The 18,767-nt window shown below is 34.8% G+C and overlaps 1 protein-coding gene across 2 annotated transcripts in view; it reads right to left on the minus strand.

Moving 5' to 3' along the window:
• The window catches only part of DNAJB14 (DnaJ heat shock protein family (Hsp40) member B14), a 68,707-nt gene that overhangs the window by 28,729 nt on the left and 21,211 nt on the right, over positions 1 to 18,767 (minus strand). Inside the window, exon 2 of one of the 2 annotated variants that reach the window (XM_051965239.1) lies at positions 12,701 to 12,872. The exons of the other annotated variant lie outside the window; for it this stretch is intronic. Within the exon in view, the coding sequence (XP_051821199.1) occupies positions 12,701 to 12,872 (172 nt within the window). The remainder of the gene's footprint in view (positions 1 to 12,700; positions 12,873 to 18,767) is intronic. 2 annotated transcript variants of the gene reach the window in all.

Raw genomic sequence — 18,767 nt, forward strand, 5'->3', positions numbered from 1 at the left:
TGATAGAATATTGATCTGATCTTACAAGATGTTTTGGGCCAGAACCTGAAACAAGGTACTAAGTAGAACTAATTAATACAATGCTTGTGTTTGCACCTTTACTCATCGGAATTCACAAGTATGGGAGATTCACAAAAAAAACTTTGTAACTTTGTGAATTCACACCTCCCTTGAAGCTCTTAGGGTCAGAGAGCACTATGGGAGAAACCCATAATCCCTCTCTCTCGCATCCCACAATTTCTCTCTCTCGAATAAATAGAGCTTCAAAGGGGCCAGTCAGAAGAGTTTTCAGAGGAAGAAGCTACCAGTTGAGAGTTCAGCGGAAGATTGAGAAGGCTCTCTCAGAGGCAAAACCAGATTCACTTCATCTCACACCACTGTGGTGGCTGGGCTCCTGCATTTCCCTCACTGAGACCAAGTTGGTCTGAAAGGCTCGCCAGAAAGCTAGCCAAGCCCCAAGTGAAGGAGACAAGAGATTCATTCCATCTTTGTGCTGGCTGAAGGCTGAAGAAAGCAGAGGCAGAGGCTGAAGGAAAAACCTTTGGATTTGGAGACATTCGGAGGGAGCTCTTGGAACCAAGCAGAGAGATAGGCCTCTAAGCTAACTGGGCTATATTAGAGACAATAAAAGATCTGAACTTTTATCAACTGGCTGTGTTTTGGGTGATTATTACTTTCTACTGAAACTAAGGCTGCTTCCAGAAAACCTTCCCCAAGAAACCTGCTCTCTCCCAGAGAGAATCTTTATATTATTTTAAAGAAGAACAAAAGAACACAACATTTATCAATCTATATTGGATTATTTGCTATTTAGGGGAGGGGGGAAAAGGAAGGAGAAAAATTTGGAACACAAGGTTTTGCAAGGGTGAATGTTGAAAAGTATCTTTGCATGTATCTTGAAAATAAAAAGCTATTATCAAACATTGTTTTAAAATGTAAGTGTTCCAATCTCAAAATCTGTTATTTTGAATTTCCTTTATTTGATCATGACTTTCTTTTTATCTCCCTTCTCATCCATTCTTATCACATATCTAGTCATGAGACATCTCTCTGCTTTCCTAAGCCATCATCCCTGCTCTGACCTTAAGTTTCTTCCTTCAAAATTCTGACCTTTTCAAATTTAACCCTTCCTTCTGCCCTTGAATGAATCCCTGGCCTCCACTGTTCCATTGCTTCTTGATTCCTTTTCAACTCCCATTAGTAGGTTACTCCCTCTACCTACCTTTTCTGTTACTCTTTACTTGCTACAGATCCAACTTGATAAAACAAAATAATTCCATTGAGTCCATTACAAATCTATGTAATCGAACTGCAATTACCCTCTTGTTCCTGTACAATATTTTTAAACTCTCCTTGGATGAACTATATCATATTCTTCAAATCTTCTACATTGCTTTTTTTAAATTTCCCCCATCATGAGAACTTCATTTCATATTTTATTTACAAAAAGGGCATTAAGAGTGAAATAAGCAGAATCCAAAAAAAAAAAACAAAAAACAAAAAAACAAAAAAAAACACTTGTTTAAAGAATGACTTTGTGTGAATAAGCTGTTTGTCTATTTAAAATATTAGCTATTAAGGGCATATGAAGAAAGATGCTATCTGAAGCCAGAGAAAAAACTAATAAATAGAAATGTGTATAGAATAATTTTGTCTATAAATATATACACACACCTATTTGGTCTAATGGTAGCCAACTCTAAGATGGGAGAGGGAGAAAGGGAAAAAATTTACATAATTTTGTATATTTGAAATATAGCAAATTGAGCATAGTAGATTTACATTTTCATATATAATCATCCTTTTTATTATGTTGTATTATAAAAATGCTTGCTTTATTCCCCAAATTTAAAAAAAAAAATTAAAGAAGATATTAACCAAGAGCTGCCTCTCCTCTCCAATTTCATACTTCAAATTACTTAAATACCCTCCTTTCCTCTTTCCTTGATCCAGTTTGAAAGGCTGTGATAGCCAGTCTCTTGATCATTAACAATCTCTCTACGTATGTGCCCGATTCCATCTCTTGTTTCCTATGCAATTTGTCCTTTCTATAGTTCTCTCTTGTGCTTGAATTATCAACTAACTCTAGCTATTTTATGAGCATTACAGAAAGTTTTTACATACAAACTGATTCCTAAAAGTACATAACCCCAACAAAGTACAATTAGCTGAGTGAAATCTAAATTGTGGATATATGCAAAAAATAGGATCAAAGACTGAAATTCACTTTACCAAAAAATGTAAATCCTCATTTTATTAAAAAAAAAAAAAAAGAACAAGCAAACTTTTTAAGTGACAGAAAATTAAAAAACACCAAACCAATATTTTGTTCAACTAAATTTCTATAAGATCTGAATATTACATAGTTCACTTTCTGTATGAGCCAGGAATTTTCTGGTTTTTAAATCTTAAAAGAGTTTTAGAACCCTGCCTTCTGTAGTACCTTAAAATGTTTAGTTTTTGATTCTCAGTGGTCATTTGAATTTCAATAATTTGCTCATTTATATCACAGAAAATCTGAAGGCAAAAATGAAATAAATGAATACCAGGTCTTAAAAGTTAAATGATAGTGGAGTCAGTGCCATTTTAGAAGAGTACTCCACCTTAGCTTATGTGTCTACTTTAACCAGTTAGCAAAATATTTAACCAAATTAGTAAAATTAATACATCATTTTATAAGATAACTCTTATGCAAGATGAACCTCATATTTGGTAAAGCAGACTGTAGAGGGGGAGAGGAATAAGGAAAAGAAAAGGGACAAGAGTTTGCGAGAAAGTATGTCTCCTTTTAATTATCAATTTAAGCTCAGGAAAATGAACCATGGACTTCCTGCAACTACTGCTGATCTATAGTAGTGGATAAATAACTGCAATCATTAAGCTGTCTGATATTCAAGAAGACTTCTCTTTCATCCAGTAACATAATAAAGACCAGTACAGCAAAGGGCTCCACCAATAGCTATGGGGATTAGTAGATTGTTTTCATTCCAGAAGATATTCCTCCACTGATTCAAACTTGTCACCTTTGCCCTTGAAAATCTGTGACTTGAACATTTTTTTTTCTGTATTAATTTGTAAGAATTCACTATGATGGCTTGGAATGCCTTCAGTAAACAATTAAAAGCTTCAAAAGAGGGTGGTTTAGCATCAGGTAAAGTTTTATTAAAACAGATCCCTTTTAGGAAAAACTTGCTGACAGTTGCACTCATTCCAAATCTGAAAACAAGAGATTATTTAAATAACCTTCACTTGCCCCTACTGCCCCATCACTCTGACTGAAACTGTTCTCTCTGAGGTCATCAAAGTCCTATTCATTGCCAAATCCACAGGAATTTTCTCAAGTTTTCATTATCTGATACCGTAGCCCACCCTTCCTTCTGAATGCTCTCCTCTTAGGAGTTTTTGTGACAATGTTTTGTCATAATTTTCTTCCCACCTAATTTGACCAATGCTCTCAAATCATTCATTGTTCTGTAGATCCTCTGCCACACCCCACCCTTTTAATATGGGTGTATCTTAGAACTCCATCTTCAGCCTTCTCCTCTTCTTCCTCTACACTCTTTCTTCAGGCGGTTATCAACTTTCAAGGATTCAAGAGATCAGGGAATTATAGGTGGAAAACTGGAAGAAGAAACTAAGGCACAATGAAATTAAATAAATTACCTGGGTCATACAATTATACTTAGCAGCCAGGTCTCCCTTACTCCAAACCAGAGACCTTCTGACCCCTATTTAGTCTCTCAAATATCCATCTAGAGAGATGTCAAAAACCTCTCAACTTCAACATGCTCAAAGCAACATTCATTTTTCCTCCCTTAAAAACCAGGCCCAGAGGCAGTCTTAGAGCACCAGTGCTGAAGTCAGATCTGGCCTCAATCACTTAACACTTCCTAGCTATGTGACCATGGGCAAGTCACTAACTCCAATTGCCTCAGCAAAAACCAAAAACACACAAAAAACACAAAAACAAAACCAAACCACAGGCTCTTCTAACATTCTTGATTCTGTCAAATAACAACCAAGAACTCATCCTGGCCTCTTCCACTTTCTCTTATCTCACAGAATCAACTAAATGCCTGATTTTAGGGCTTCTATCTCAGTGACAGTACTTGTATTCATCTCTTCTTTTGTGTTCCTAATGCTATCCTCTCCATTTAGGATCTGGCATCACTCCATTTGAATTATTATAATGACCTTTTAATTGGTTTCCCTATATTCTGTCTCTATTCTCTAATTCATTTTCCACAAAGCCACCAAATTGATATTTAACCATGTAACACTACAATAACTCAAGACATTTTAATGAAATCTCCTCATTTTGACATTTTAAAAACTCATCACACTATAGCTCCAGGTTATTTTTCTGAGCTTATTTATACATTTTTCCCCATCTTAAAGCCAAAATGATTTACCTGATGATCTCCATCTCCATGACATCACATTTCCTATGTCTCTTGTGCTCATTCTCCTAACCTCTGCCTCTGGGACTTTCATGGCTTAGCTCTAGTGCCACCTCTTGTTAGAGGCCTCTCCCTATTCTTTCTCAGAATTTAGTACACAAGCCCCCACAGAAAATTATTTTGCATTTAGCTTATATTTATGTGTGAATATGCTATATCTTCTAGTAGAATGTAAGCAGGGCCTGTGTTTTTGTTTGTTTCCCCATCAAATAGCACAGTGCTCAAGGATAAGCCCCAAATCACACAGACAGTATGTGTCAGAGATGGGATTTGAATCCAAGTGTTTTGGCCCCAAGGATAGCTTTCTGTTTGTTACAGTTACAACTCCTCTCTTCCCCTCCAATTATGCCTCAGAACAGACATCATCAAAAAAGTTGATCAACCTCGCTGCATCAACTGCAACCTACAGGGCAAGCAAATCTATTTAATTGAAACTATGTTCAAGATAAGTCAAATCACCATCCTGACTATCAATCTCTAGTTATTGACCAAAGGCCATCAAGAGTCAAGTGCTACAGCCCCAAGAGTCCTTAGAACAGTCAAGTAGTTGAACATCTGAAATAAATATGGCTGTATCCGTGGAAGGAACCTTAAAGAAGATGTAAGATCACAAGCTTTGGTATTGTATACTAAAGACTATTAGACCTTTCATGATGCTATATTATGTCTGACATTAGAATGTAAGCTCCTCAATACTACCAGACTGCTTTTTCTTCTGTATTTCCATGCTCAGAACAGTACTGTCTATGCACATGATGTCATTAATGAAGGCTTTTCAATATGTTCCCTCATGATGCTAAGGTGCCACTTTCCTAGTACATAGTAGGTATTCAATAAATGCTTGCTCAAAACTATGATCCCATAAGAATGAGTGTAAACAATAAATGAGAGTGCAGGAGAGAGGGAGTGAGCTATTGCATCAAATGCTACAGATAGGTCAGGTAAGAAAACAGTGGCTCCACAGAGTTAGGAAATCATTCATACTCTGAGGAGAACAGTTTCACTGATGTTGTTTCTGACTGATGTGGTAGTCAGAAACCAGATTTCAACGATTGAGGAATGACTAGGGAGAAGGAGAAAAAGGAGAAGAGAAAATTATCCCTGGTTGTAGAAAAACTTTTACTTAGAAAATTCCTGAGGAATAACAAAGAAACTATTAAGTGACTAATAGCTCCAGTTAAGTAAGACAGAAAATACATCTATAAAAATCACTAATGGCTCCATATAACAGTAACAGAAACCAGAAGAAAATGAGGCAAAAATACAAAATAGAAATAAAAAATGTACAAGACTGAAGCCATACTGTGAAAGTCTCTGACTACCTAATAAAGAAGTTTGTATTTGATACTAGAACTCCTAGGGAGGCACTGGAGCTTACTAAGCAGAGAAGTGAGATGTTCTCTTTTGTTTTCCTATTATTTTTACAGTGTGCAGAGGACTGGAAAGGGGGTGCAGACTTGAGGCAGGGAGAGCAGTTTAGGGATACTGCATTGGAGAGAGGTGACTGTGAGAGTAGAGAAGACAAGTCTAAGAGATTTGGAAGCCAAAATCACCAAGCTTGGCCAATGAATGGATATATGAGGTGAGGCCCCATGAAGAGTTCAAGATTATTCCTAGGTTACAAACTTAGGTGGACTTGAAAAACAGTGCTGCTCTTAAAAGATTAAAAAAAAAATACTAACAGGAGGCTGCTGCAGAGGAAAAAATGAGCTCTCTTTAACTGAAATGACTGTGGCATGTTTTTGTTCTTCAGCTATTTCAGTTGTGTCTGGCTCTTTGTGACTCCATTTGGGATTTTCTTGGCAAAGAAACAAGAGTGGTTTGCTATTTCTTTTTTCTGCTTACTTTATAGACAAGAAACTTGAGGCAAACAGGGCTAAGTGACTTGTCCAGGATCATATAGCTACTAAACATCTGAGGTCAAATTTGAACTCAGAGGAAGATGCATCTGCCTGACTCCAGGCTTGGCACTCTACTGCATTTTCTAGCTGCCCCTACTATGGCATAACCAGACTAAAATGTCTAATAGGCAATGGTGATGAAGGACTGGCACTCAGGAGAGACACAAGAAATGGATATATAGAACTGTGAGCCATTTACAGAAAAATAATAACTGAACCTTTATGAACTGATAAGGTCACCAGGCAATATGGAATACAAAAAGAGATAAGACTCAGAACAGTTACTTGAGTGTCCAACCATAATTTCAAGGCACAATGTGAAGGAGAATCCTGCAAAAGAGGCTGAATAGCAAAGATAAGCCAAGCAGGAGATTTGGGAGATAGAGGAGGGAAACAGAAGTTCAAGAGTGGAGAGCAGTGTAATGTTGAAAGTAGTTGACAACAGGTTCAAGACTGAGAAGGGAATAAAGTGAAACAGTGATAGCCTAAGTATAAGTATAAATAATTTCTGCAGGGAAATTAAATGCACCTGGAGGATCTGTGCTAATTTGATTAAAAACTACCTAAATAATGTCACTAATTTAGTGCTATATCAAACAACAAAGGGCAAAAATCATTTGAAAACCAGAATGGTCTAGAATTTCAAAAAGTTAAAAAAAAATTGGATTGAAAGTACATCTGAAAATATAACATAAAATGACAATTATAACATAAAATGACAAAAATTAAAATTTAAGTTGAGCTCAAATAGAAAACTATGCCAGTGGGACAGACAATATAAACAAAAATATGAAACAAAAATTGATTAGTGTTCAAAATAGAAGAACAAATTCCTAAGGGGAAGTGTTCACAATTTGATAAAGAACTTCTGTGAAACTTGGAAGCATCTGGGGAGAAAATAAGCTTAGAATGACCTCCTATATCAGGAAAAAAAAAATTCCAAAAGAATACATGGCATAAATAGATTTTAAAAACAGATGACATAACTCTGGCTAAGAGAAACTGCTTAGATTCCCCCTTCCCCCAAAAAAGAACTAGAAAAAGAGAAAGCATTCAAATCTGACTACATTAAAGTTAAATAGGCTAAATAAATTCCATATAGTTAGGGAAAATGAATGAAAACTATTCAAAGGGTGGTATAATCTTTTTATCAAATATATTTGTTAAGATTTGCTATTCACCCAAAAAGTATGAGATCAAATACCATTCCCCAATAAACAAATGGTCAAAAGATATGAACAGTTAAAAGTGCTGCAAACTACTAAAACATCATATGCTCTGAATCAAAACCACTATTGTTTTTGTTTTTTAAATACTCAAAAATGACAAAAGATGGAAATATTGTAGAGATAATAGAAAGCCATAAATGTTAATGCATTGGTAATGGAGGTACAAATTGGTCCAATCATTCTGGAAAGCAATTTGAAATTATGTAAACTAAGATGTTCAAATCCTTTAATCCAGAAATTTCATGCTGAATACATCTCAATGATAAGATTTCATTTCAAATGATACATTTCACTGATAAGAAAGGTTTCACATACATCAACTATTTCTATCAGTCCTTTTTATGGTAGCAAGGAACAAAAGAGAAGCCATTGTTTGGGAAATGATTAAACAGACTGTGGTAACCAACAATGTAACAGAATATTATTATGCTATAAGAAACAGTGAAAGTGATGGATAACTACACCCTCTCAGTATAGAGAAACACGAGAAAAGTATATGCAAGGATACAAACTGAAATAAGTTGAATCTGGAAAACAATACATATAACAATTTTAAAAATGTAGAAAGAACAGGAAGTAAAACTAAATGCGTTGAAATTATAATGATCAAGTTTGACCATAAAGAAGAGATATGTGAAGGAGTTCCCCTTCCTTTTTTGCAGAGGTAGAAAACTATGGGTGGAGAAGCCTACAAATAATGCTTGATTTTTTAGGTGTTCTAGTTAGTTTAGCTAAACATGTCTCTCTCTCACACACACACGTAGGTGATATCTTTGGCAGCTAGGTGGCGCAGTGGAGATTGCTGAGGCCGGAGGCTACACGATTTGAGTACCTGGAGATATTAATTAATCTGTCTGCCTTCAGTGTTCTCAACTGTAAAACAGTTAAGTGATGGATTTGGCTCTTTCCAACAATGAGATGATTCAAACTAATTCCAATAAACTTAAGAAAAGAGCCATCTGAATCCAAAGAGAAGACTATGGAGATGTGAATTACAATATAATATTTTCACCTTTTTTGATGTTTGCTTGGGGTTTTTTTTCCCCCTTTTTGATCTGATTTTTCTTGTGTACCATGATAAATCTGGAAATATGTTTAGGATAATTATGCAGGCTTATTAACCTATATTGAAATGTTTGCAGTCTAGGGAAGGGGGAGAAGATAGAGAGAGGGAGAAAAGTGTGGAACACAAGATTTTGCAAGAGTGAATGTTGAAAATTATTTTTGCATGTATTTTAAAAAATAAAAAGCTATTACTAAAAAAAAAAACCCAAACCAACAAACTTTAAAATAATTAAAACCATCTATCTCCCAAGGTTATGACAATAAAATAATATATTGATTAAGAGCTTAGTATAGTACCTGACATAATCGGTATTATATAAATGCTAGTTATAATGATGATATAAAACAAAACATAACAATAACATTTGTTATTTTTTAAAATAACTAGTAACATAAAAAAAAATAACTAAGATAAATGCAACTTAAAATAATGGTAAGGTTTTACCCTTCACCCACTAAAACGGAGGGACTTCTACAAAGAGACACATACAACTATTGGCACAAATATTTTGATGTACTCAAAATATTCTGGAAAATAATTTGGAATTATTGAGACAAATTATAGAAGGTGAAATATTCATATTCCTACACAAAGAAATCCCATCCTAAAAAAGTCATAGATAGAAAATCTCAACATATAGCAAAATATGCCTAACATTATTTTTACTTATTTATTTTTATTGAAGCTTTTTATTTACAAAACATATGCATGGGTAATTTTTCAACATTGACCCTTGCAAAGCCTTCTGTTTCAAATTACCCTCTCCTTCCCCCATCCTTTCCCCTAGATGGCAGGTAGTCTAATACATGTTAAATATGTCTAACATTACTTTCTATGCTAGAAAAATAATGTCCCAAAGTGAGTAGCTTTCAATTGGAGAATATCCAAATATTATATTAATTATTAATATAATAAATTATCATTATGCCGTAAGAATTTTTTTTAAGTAATTTAGAAAATCAAAAGAAGATTTGTAGGATTTAACTGAAAATGAAGCGATGAGAAAAAGACTTATAATACAAATACTATAATGTGAATGAAAAGAACACTATGATGAAATAGCTATGATGGACAATCTTGGGTCTAAAGAAAAGATGAGGAAATGAATATTCTTCCTCTAGGCTGAGGTAGGAACTAAAGAAATAGAAAGGAGCAGAAAAAGTCACTTTCCAGATGAGTTTGCTCAGTTGTTTTTGTTACAGGGAAAGATGAAAGGAGAAAGGAGAAGTGTGGTGGGAGAGCTGGGAAGGAGTCACATGTCTGAAAAGGGTTATAATGTGAAAAACATGAACAAAGTTTTATTTTTTTAAAAGGTCCTTTTTTTTTTAAAGTCATGTTCCTCCTATCCTAGCAACATTATTAAGTTTGAAGATAGGCTTAGAATTTTAAGATTCATTCATTCATTTAGATTTTTTGGACTAGGTGAAAGAAGAGATTCTTTGCCTCAATTTCTACTTATCTTGAGTCACTGAATGGGTGCAGCCTCAGTCAAAGTGAGACCTGTGGAAGACCTTAGCCTCAAAAGCCTTAGTATAATTTTGAGCTACTTACAGCTTTTAATGTAAAGATATAGTGTAAGATTTAAAATCTTAAAATAACATTTTTATTCAAAACTATTTTTAAATTTACATTCAAATTTTATGAAATGTATAACATAAGTAGTGAAATGCTTTCTTATTCCTGGAAAGCTCTGATTAAACTCTTTTCTCCCTGAACAATATATGGGTTGATTTTTGTTTGTAATGTTAACAAGTTTTTAAAAAATCTAAATTTTTAAAATGATGTTCAAATGGTAATTATGATGATGTTTTACTTAAAAGATTTCATATTGGTCATTGTTCATATTCATGTTCATACATGATGCATTTTTAAATAGCAAAGTCGGAAAACTCTTTAAAAGTTTTAAAATCTTAACTCTTTCTAAGCTTCATTTCAGATGTATTTCAACTCAAAGGTGATGAAAAGTACTTCACTTCAGAGAATTAGCCTTCCTATACCAGCACTGTTCAAGATGTATAACTTATGCAACTAATGGAAAACTATTGCATTGCTTCTCCCTGAGCAACTGGCTTGCATAATCATGCAACAATCAGCTAACCAACAGGATAACAATTCTTTCTTCAGAAAAATCCCTTGTGAACATGTGAAACAAAAAACAAAACAAAACAAAAACCCATCACTAAAGTGTTTGGTTATTTTAAGTCTATACAACAAGATAGCTTATGACTAAATTAACGCAATGAAAGTGAACCTTGGAAATCAGTTCTGTTTATGAAAAATATGCACACACATATTAAATGCCTAATGCCATGAGGAGCCAGGAAATTTGATCAATGGAGAATCAGGGAGTAGGAGTGAGTGAGAGAGAGTGGCGGAAAGAGAGTAGATTTAAAGCAGAAATAAGACACAATATTTGGCCTCAAGAGGTTGATAGGCAATGGGATCATCAAAAATTCATGGAGAAAGCAGTATCTCAATTTTCCCTTTGTAGTAAAGTAGATCTCCAAAGCAAAACAAATAGGTTGGACAAATGGGGGGAGGGCATTCTCAACATAAGAAATATTAGTATCAAAAGCATGGAAGCCTGAGAGAAGGAACGAAAACAACCCAAATTGGCTAAGAATATGAGAAAAAACTTGAAAAACAAGGTGAAGACATATTGTGCCACGTCTTGGATACCAGGTGAGGGAGTCTGCATTTTATTCAGGAGGCAAGATACAGTTGATCTACATGTAAGGAAGATGATTTTGGCAGCAATATATACAGGGTAGACTGGCACAGGGAAAGAATGGAGGTCAGCCTATTGGCAGGCCTAGTAAGTAAGCTGCACATTAAACAGGACAAAAAGGAAAGCATCAGTAAATATTCTGATCATGCCAGATGAAGTGGTGATCAGACAAAAAGAGTGAGATTTGAAAGGTAGCCCAAGTTGAGGGGAAAAAATGAGTTCAATTTCTTGGTTGCACTTGAAATGCTGGTGTGACACATGAACAGAAATACCTACAGGGTTTGGCTTTTTTTGGGAAATTTTAGATTTTGGAAAATCATATTTTGGAAATATGAGGGCATGTTCACAAAAGAAGTCAAGAATGGAATCCTTTTCTTAGATAATGTCCACTGAAATGAGGGAATGAATCAAGAGCACCAAAGGAGAGAATGAGAGAAGAGAGGAGAATGGTATAAATTGATTCAAGGAGGGAAGAAAAGAAAAAGACTGTAATGGAAAAAGAAATTGGCCTGCCAGAGTTAAGTATCCCAAAAGAGGAGTGCCTGATGGCAGGATATGACAGACTATCCAGGACGAAAGTATAGTCAGCAGTGACAAAAAAATACAAAAAGGTAAAGGAGAATGAGGACTGAAAAAGCCCTTGGATATGTGGCCAAATCAATGATCACTGATGTTTGACAGAGGCCAAGGGAGGTAAAAGCAGATAGCAAGAGACTGAGGAGAGAATGAGATAGGGAGGAAATCAGGCACAGACAATTCCTGGAAGAGAAAAAGACCAGGTTTGAACAACCCACACCAAATACCACCATCTCCAGGCCCCCCATTCCACTCTACTATAGATCTCCTTGCTTTTTAAATAACATACAGTCTTTGAATCCTTGTTCTGAGAGATTTTCATCATACAATTGTGTACATGTAGATAACATTATTATATAGAAAACTATGGGACTTTCTTCACATTGTTTTCACATATAATTGGGGGAAAATAAAAACAAAACAAAACAAACCATTGGTGAAAAATTATTAGTCTTAAGTAATTATAACAGTAAACACTTATATGTAGATTTCCAAAGTTGTAAATATTTTCCACATTTTATCTCATTTGAAACATAACCCATAATCCCATACTATCACGTTATGCCCATAATGTGTTTTTATAAGGAAAATTAATCATAGAGCATACAAGTAAACAGTTCAGCTTTTTCATATGCATTTGCTATTTACAAAGAGACAGAAGAATCTTTTTAGGCCAAAATTAAACTTTCTAAGCAGTCATCACAATCAAAATATTAAAAAGATCTTATAAAATTCCATACCTGAGGACTCCATCTACTTGATCTTTGGTATAGGCTTTTCCACTTTCACCACCAGCACATGTACTGTCCTTTGTGCTATTGGATCTGTTGTGATCACTACCACTTGTTGGTTTTCGACAATGTGGGCCATTTGCAGCTGTGCTTCCATTTTTCATAATTGCTTCCAGAAGCACTATACCAAGACAAAGAAAGTACATATAGTAATTTCATTAAAGAAATATATGCAACATACATATGACATACTTTAAGAAATCTGGATGACTAACAAATTGAGATAATTTTTAAAAATAAAATGACCACCTTAAATGGAAGCTTCCTTAGTTTCCAGAAAGACTAAGAAATTTTAAATGAAAGTGTTAGTAACTACTGGCAATTGAAGATCAATCAACTATCTGTGATCTCTTATCCTTTTCACTTATCTGAAAAAAGGCTAATAAATCTGGTAAAATATAGCATTTAGATTTTCATGACTTCTACCTTACTTCAATTTTGTATAGTTTTCTGGTATCCTAATCTATTAAGGTCCCAACAGAATTTCCTACAGTGTTGATCTCTCCTATGACTATTCATATTACTCTAAAAAATTCATCATCATCCTCATCCCCTCTTTATTTGCATCCCCCCCACCCTCTATTAATATCTTCTTTCTAAGAAGCCAATATGGCAGACCTATATCTCATACCCCATACCAAAATAAGGTCAAAATGGGTACATGATTTGGATGTAAAGGTGATACCATAAGCAAATTAGAAGAGCAAGAGAGAGTTTACCTCTCAGATCTTTGGAAAAAGTAGGAATTTATGACAAAGTATTAGAAAACATTATGAAATGCAAAATGGACAACTCTGATTACATCAACAAGTTTTTGCACAAATAAAACTAACATGGCCCAAGATGAAAAGGGAAGCACAAAGCTGAGGAATTTTTTTTACATCCAATGTTTCTGATAAAGGCCTCATTTCTAAAATATATAAAGAACTGTGTCAAATTTATAAAAATAAAAGTCATTCTCCAATTAATAAATGGTCAAAGTATAAGAACATATAATTTTCAGATGAAAAAATTAAAACCATCTATAGTCATATGAAAAAATGCTCTAAATCACTATTGATTAGAAAAATGCAAATAAAAACAATTCTGAGGCATCACCTCATACCTCTCAGATTCACTACATTGACAGGAAAAGATAATGATAAATGTTGAAGGGGATGTGGGAAAACTTATTTATAAATGCGTTGTTGGTAAATAATAATTCAACCATTCTGGAGAGCAATTTGGAACTATGTTCAAAGTACTATCAAACTGTGCATAACCTTGATCCAGCAGTACATCTGTATTCTAAGGAAATCATAAAGGAGGAAAAAGGATCCACATGTGCAAAAATATTTGTAGCAATTCTTTTTATGGTGGTAAAGAATTGGAAAATGAAAAGCTGCCCTGATTGGGGAATGGCTGAATAAGTTATAGTATATGAAGATAATAGAATATTTTTGTTCTATAAAAAATGATGAATTGTAGAGGGCTAAACCTCCAAAAAGATATGCTTGAATCAGATAACTAAGCTTTTAAGGCTAATTTTACCCATTCAATGTGAGACAATGACTCTATTAGCATATATTTGGATAAATGGCTCTTCTCACCATTGGTACTTGCTGAAGGTTTGGTGTTAAGATAATGATAGGCAAGGATTGGAGGACAGAAGGAGAGGGGCCACAGGGGCACTTGGTAGCAGGACAAGGAGGAGAGAAGTTGGTGACTCTGGAGTATGGAATCCAGGATTCTGCTTGCCTCCTCTTTCACTTCTCTCCCTAAAGACTAAGGACTTTAATTTATCCTGACTCTGGCTGACCCAGAGACCCTCCAGGGAGATAGCACATACCCTACAATGAACAAGCTTATTTTGAAAGGCCTGGAAAAATTTACATGAACTGGTGCTGAGTAAATAAGAATGAGGAATACAACTGTACACAGCAAGGCTGTGCAATGCTCAACTATGAAAGATTGGATTCTTCTCAGCATTCTTCTCAGTAATACAAGACAAGTTCAATAAACTTTGGATGGAAAATGCTATTTGTATCCAGAGAGAGAACTATGGAAACTGAATGTAAATCGACACATGCTATGCTATGCTACACACTTTTTTCCCTTTTTTCTTCTGTTTTTTTTTTCCTTATGGTTTTTCACTTTTGTTCTGATTTTTCTCTCCCAACTTTTCATAAGGGAATGTATTTTTAAAAATGAATTACATATATAACCAGAAAAACAGAAAACAAGATAAAAAACCCAAACAAAAAAGAAAAAGGAACGCCTTAAGATAAGGAAAAGTTAAGATAATCATTCTAGGATGGTCAGGTACCAGACAACTACAGTTGAAAAATTATTAAAGATCATAAGAGAATGAAATAGTGCTATGAACTGGTACTAGAAGCAGGCCTGAGAATTCACATATTTATAGTAACCCTAGAAATTACTTAGCAACAATGCTCTCTGTCTATATATACTCCTTTCCTTTAGTTTTTATTTTTCTCCCTCCTTCAAGGCTCCTTGCCCCTCATGTTCATTAGAATCTATCAGAAGGTAACTGGAGTTCATATAATATAAATGTGCCCTAATTGGTTCCAAATTCTCAGAACAAATTCACCAAGTGGCTGGAGCATGGATTTCAGAAATTCAATTGAAAATATCTTTAGAAGGCATCTAGTCCACCTGTAAACTTAAAAGAACTACATAAAATGTTAGATCATTATCATAAATCTTACAGGCTATAGAAAGCTACTCAAGTTTTTTGAGCATATGGATGACATAATCATGCCTGTGCATTAGGAAAATGTTCTTTATGGCTATAGGAAACAGATTGGAGACAGAGAGATGAGAGACAAAGGAAGACTCCCTCAGAGGCATATCTGTAACAATTTAGACAGATACTGACAAGATGGAGTATAAGAAATTACACTGGAGGTAGTAGAGTCAGCAAATTTGGGTTCAACTCTAGACTTTGCAGTCTCTACCACTCCATATCATAAAGTGACATTTAGCAAGTCAGTTCATCTCCTGGAGCCTCTGTTTTTCCCATCTATAAAATAATCCGTAGCTTCAGAGAAACTTAGTCTGAATGATAGGAGATATATTTCCAGGACTGATCCTCTGAAGTCAAGAAGCAAGGGGGAAAAAAAATACAAAACAGCAAAGTTACAGAAAAATGAAAGATGGCTGTACCAGTTGGGCTCCAGCCCTCTCCCTCATCGTTCCTCTTCCTATTCTCCCATTTGCTCCTTAGTTGACTGGGGCAGTCAGAAGTTTGTGAGGCTCAAGGTATACATGGAACCTAGAAGACATGGTGACTACAGCTTTAGCAGATGGTTAGGATATTTCCCTTTATTTTCCGTTAGTATTTTGTATTACACTACTCAAGTCCTGTGGAAATTCCAAGAGGAGTTTCACTGTAGTTATTAAGTTGCATGGTTAAAAAGCATTGCAACTTAACAGACATGAATACGGAACCATCACCACTGATTTTTGAGAAAACTGTAATAAAAGGTATTAGAACCTGGAGACAAGCAAATGTCCTCTTTTTTTTTTTTTTTTTTTTTTAAAGTGAAAAGGTAGATTTTTTGAAACTACATACTAATGAGAAGTAACATGGAATAATAAAACTGAGCCATACTTGTATTTTGGAGGCATAATGAAATGCTAGAAGAGGGCATGGATTCTTTAAGAACCATTATTGATAAACTAAACTCATTTTCTTTTTTTCATGAGATTAATAGACAACAGAGTAAGAGAAATACTTTAGATAGACATGTTATTCTTAGATTTTAAAAAGGTTAAAATTCTCTTAGATCCTTGCAAAAAAGATGGAGAAATATGGATTTCAATTAGTTATATAGCTGATTAAGAAACCTACATAATGGAACAAAGTCATTTTAATGTTATGTTTGTTTGTTTCGAGATGTTTCGAGAGGGGCAGCCAGGTGGCGCAGTGTTTATCGATAAAGCACCAGCCTTGAAGTCAGGAGGACCTGAGTTCAAATATGACCAGAGACAGAAATGAGAAATCAAGTTTTTAAAAAAAGCTTAACTCCACTTAACCCCAATTGCCTCCATATCTATATCTATATCTATATATATATCTATAGTATATTTTTAAATTAGATTTTTTTTTTTAGTATAAACCTTTTCAAGGAAGATGTGTTAATGCAATCTATATTCAGGTGTGACATATTGAGACAAGCAATACAATAAGCTGTAAACTAATAGGGTCTGAAATTTTTTACTAAAAGATAACTCTTAACAAAAAGGTATTTTTCATCTGGGTTCAAATATGTGCCAATCAATACCCTTTGGCTTTAATACATTACTCTCTGTGGGGAGATTCATGGATAAATGCAAATGTGACAAGGGGATTTTTACCATTTGATATTAACTAATGATTTACTTCCAGGCTGGATTAGGAGAAGCAGGATCCCCTAGAATTGAGAGAATCAAAAGAACTCACACAAAGGTAGCTTGATTTAACAAGCTTCTTGTTGGAGAATATAAATAAATAAATCCCTGGAGAATTAACCTTTACTTTTCATTTGCTTTAATTAGAACAACATCTCGCTCTAACTGATCTCAGGAAAAGGAAAATTTGGCTGTATCTGATCTGAGAAAGGAAGAAAGTATAAGAGGGGAAAGACATGAAACTTATGAAATTGCACTTACTTCTGAATTCTTCTCCTTAACTTCATCCAACTCCTACTTCTCCACTTTTATTATCCCTAGAACAGATTTTGTCAAGACTTCTACATCTGAGATGCAGACACTAGATGACTGCCAACTCTGCGTCTCCAATTTCCCAATACCTGAAAATAGGAATCCTAAGAAAAAGAGGATGTGGTAGCACAGGCTCTAATCCCATCTGCTGGAAAATCTGAGACTGGTGGATCACCTGAACTCTGGAACTCCGAGTTGGATTAGGGCTAAAGTCAAATGGGTGATCACATAAAATCCAGCACAAATATGGTGAGCCTCCTAGAGCAACAGCCATCAAAGTTGTCCTGAATGGATACCCATCAACTGAAGAATGGTTGAGTAAGTTATGTATATGAATATTATGGAATATTATTGTTCTATAAAAAACGATCAACAGGATGATTTTAGAGAGGCCTGGAAAGACTTACATCAACTGATGCTGAGTGAAATGAGCAGAACCAGATCATTGTATATGACGACAACAAGACTACACAACAATCAATTCTGATGGATATGGCTCTTTTCAACAATGAGATGATTCAAACCAGTTTCAATTGTTCAGTAATGAAAAGAACTATCTACACCCAGGGATAAGACGGTGAGAACTGAATGTGGATCACAACATAACATTCTCACTCTTTTTGTTGTTGTTCCCTTGTGTTTTGTTTTCTTATTCGTTTTCTTTCCTTTATGATCTGATTTTTCTTGTGCAGCAAGAGAATTGTATAAATATGTTTACATGCATTGGATTGCATATATATTAACATGTATTAAAAAAAAAACATGTATAACATATATTGGATTGCTTGCCATCTAGGGGAGAGGGTGGGGGGAAGGTGGGGAAAATTTGGAACACAAGGCTATGCAAGGGTCAATGTTTAAAAATTATCCATGCATATGTTTTGAAAATAAAAAGCTTTCATAAAAATATTTTTAAAAGTATCTGTCACCCAATTCTCACTTGTGGCTGAGTCATAACCCAGTAAAACTTTTTGGCTATAAACCAAATTGAGAGGAATTAAAAGACCTTAAAATCCTTTGATCCAATAGAGAGATGTCTACCACAAATACGTGAAGATTTCCCCAGTGGAATGGGCAGAAGAGACAATTTGTTCTAAGAGCCACAAAGAAGGTATTAAATTTTACTTCTCTTCTTGCACTCTATTCTTTCAGCCAAAAAACGCCTTGCTGTTTCCCATATGTGACACAATCAATCTGCTATCTTGGAACCTTTAAGGTAACTCGGTACCTTCAAAAGTGAAGATGAAGCCACCTTTGCAGTTCTCTGACATAGCTGAAATAATTTACCTCTTTAATATTTGAGGGAAAATCT

Source organism: Antechinus flavipes, chromosome 6, assembly GCF_016432865.1.
Source record: "Antechinus flavipes isolate AdamAnt ecotype Samford, QLD, Australia chromosome 6, AdamAnt_v2, whole genome shotgun sequence".
Taxonomy (NCBI): domain Eukaryota; kingdom Metazoa; phylum Chordata; class Mammalia; order Dasyuromorphia; family Dasyuridae; genus Antechinus; species Antechinus flavipes.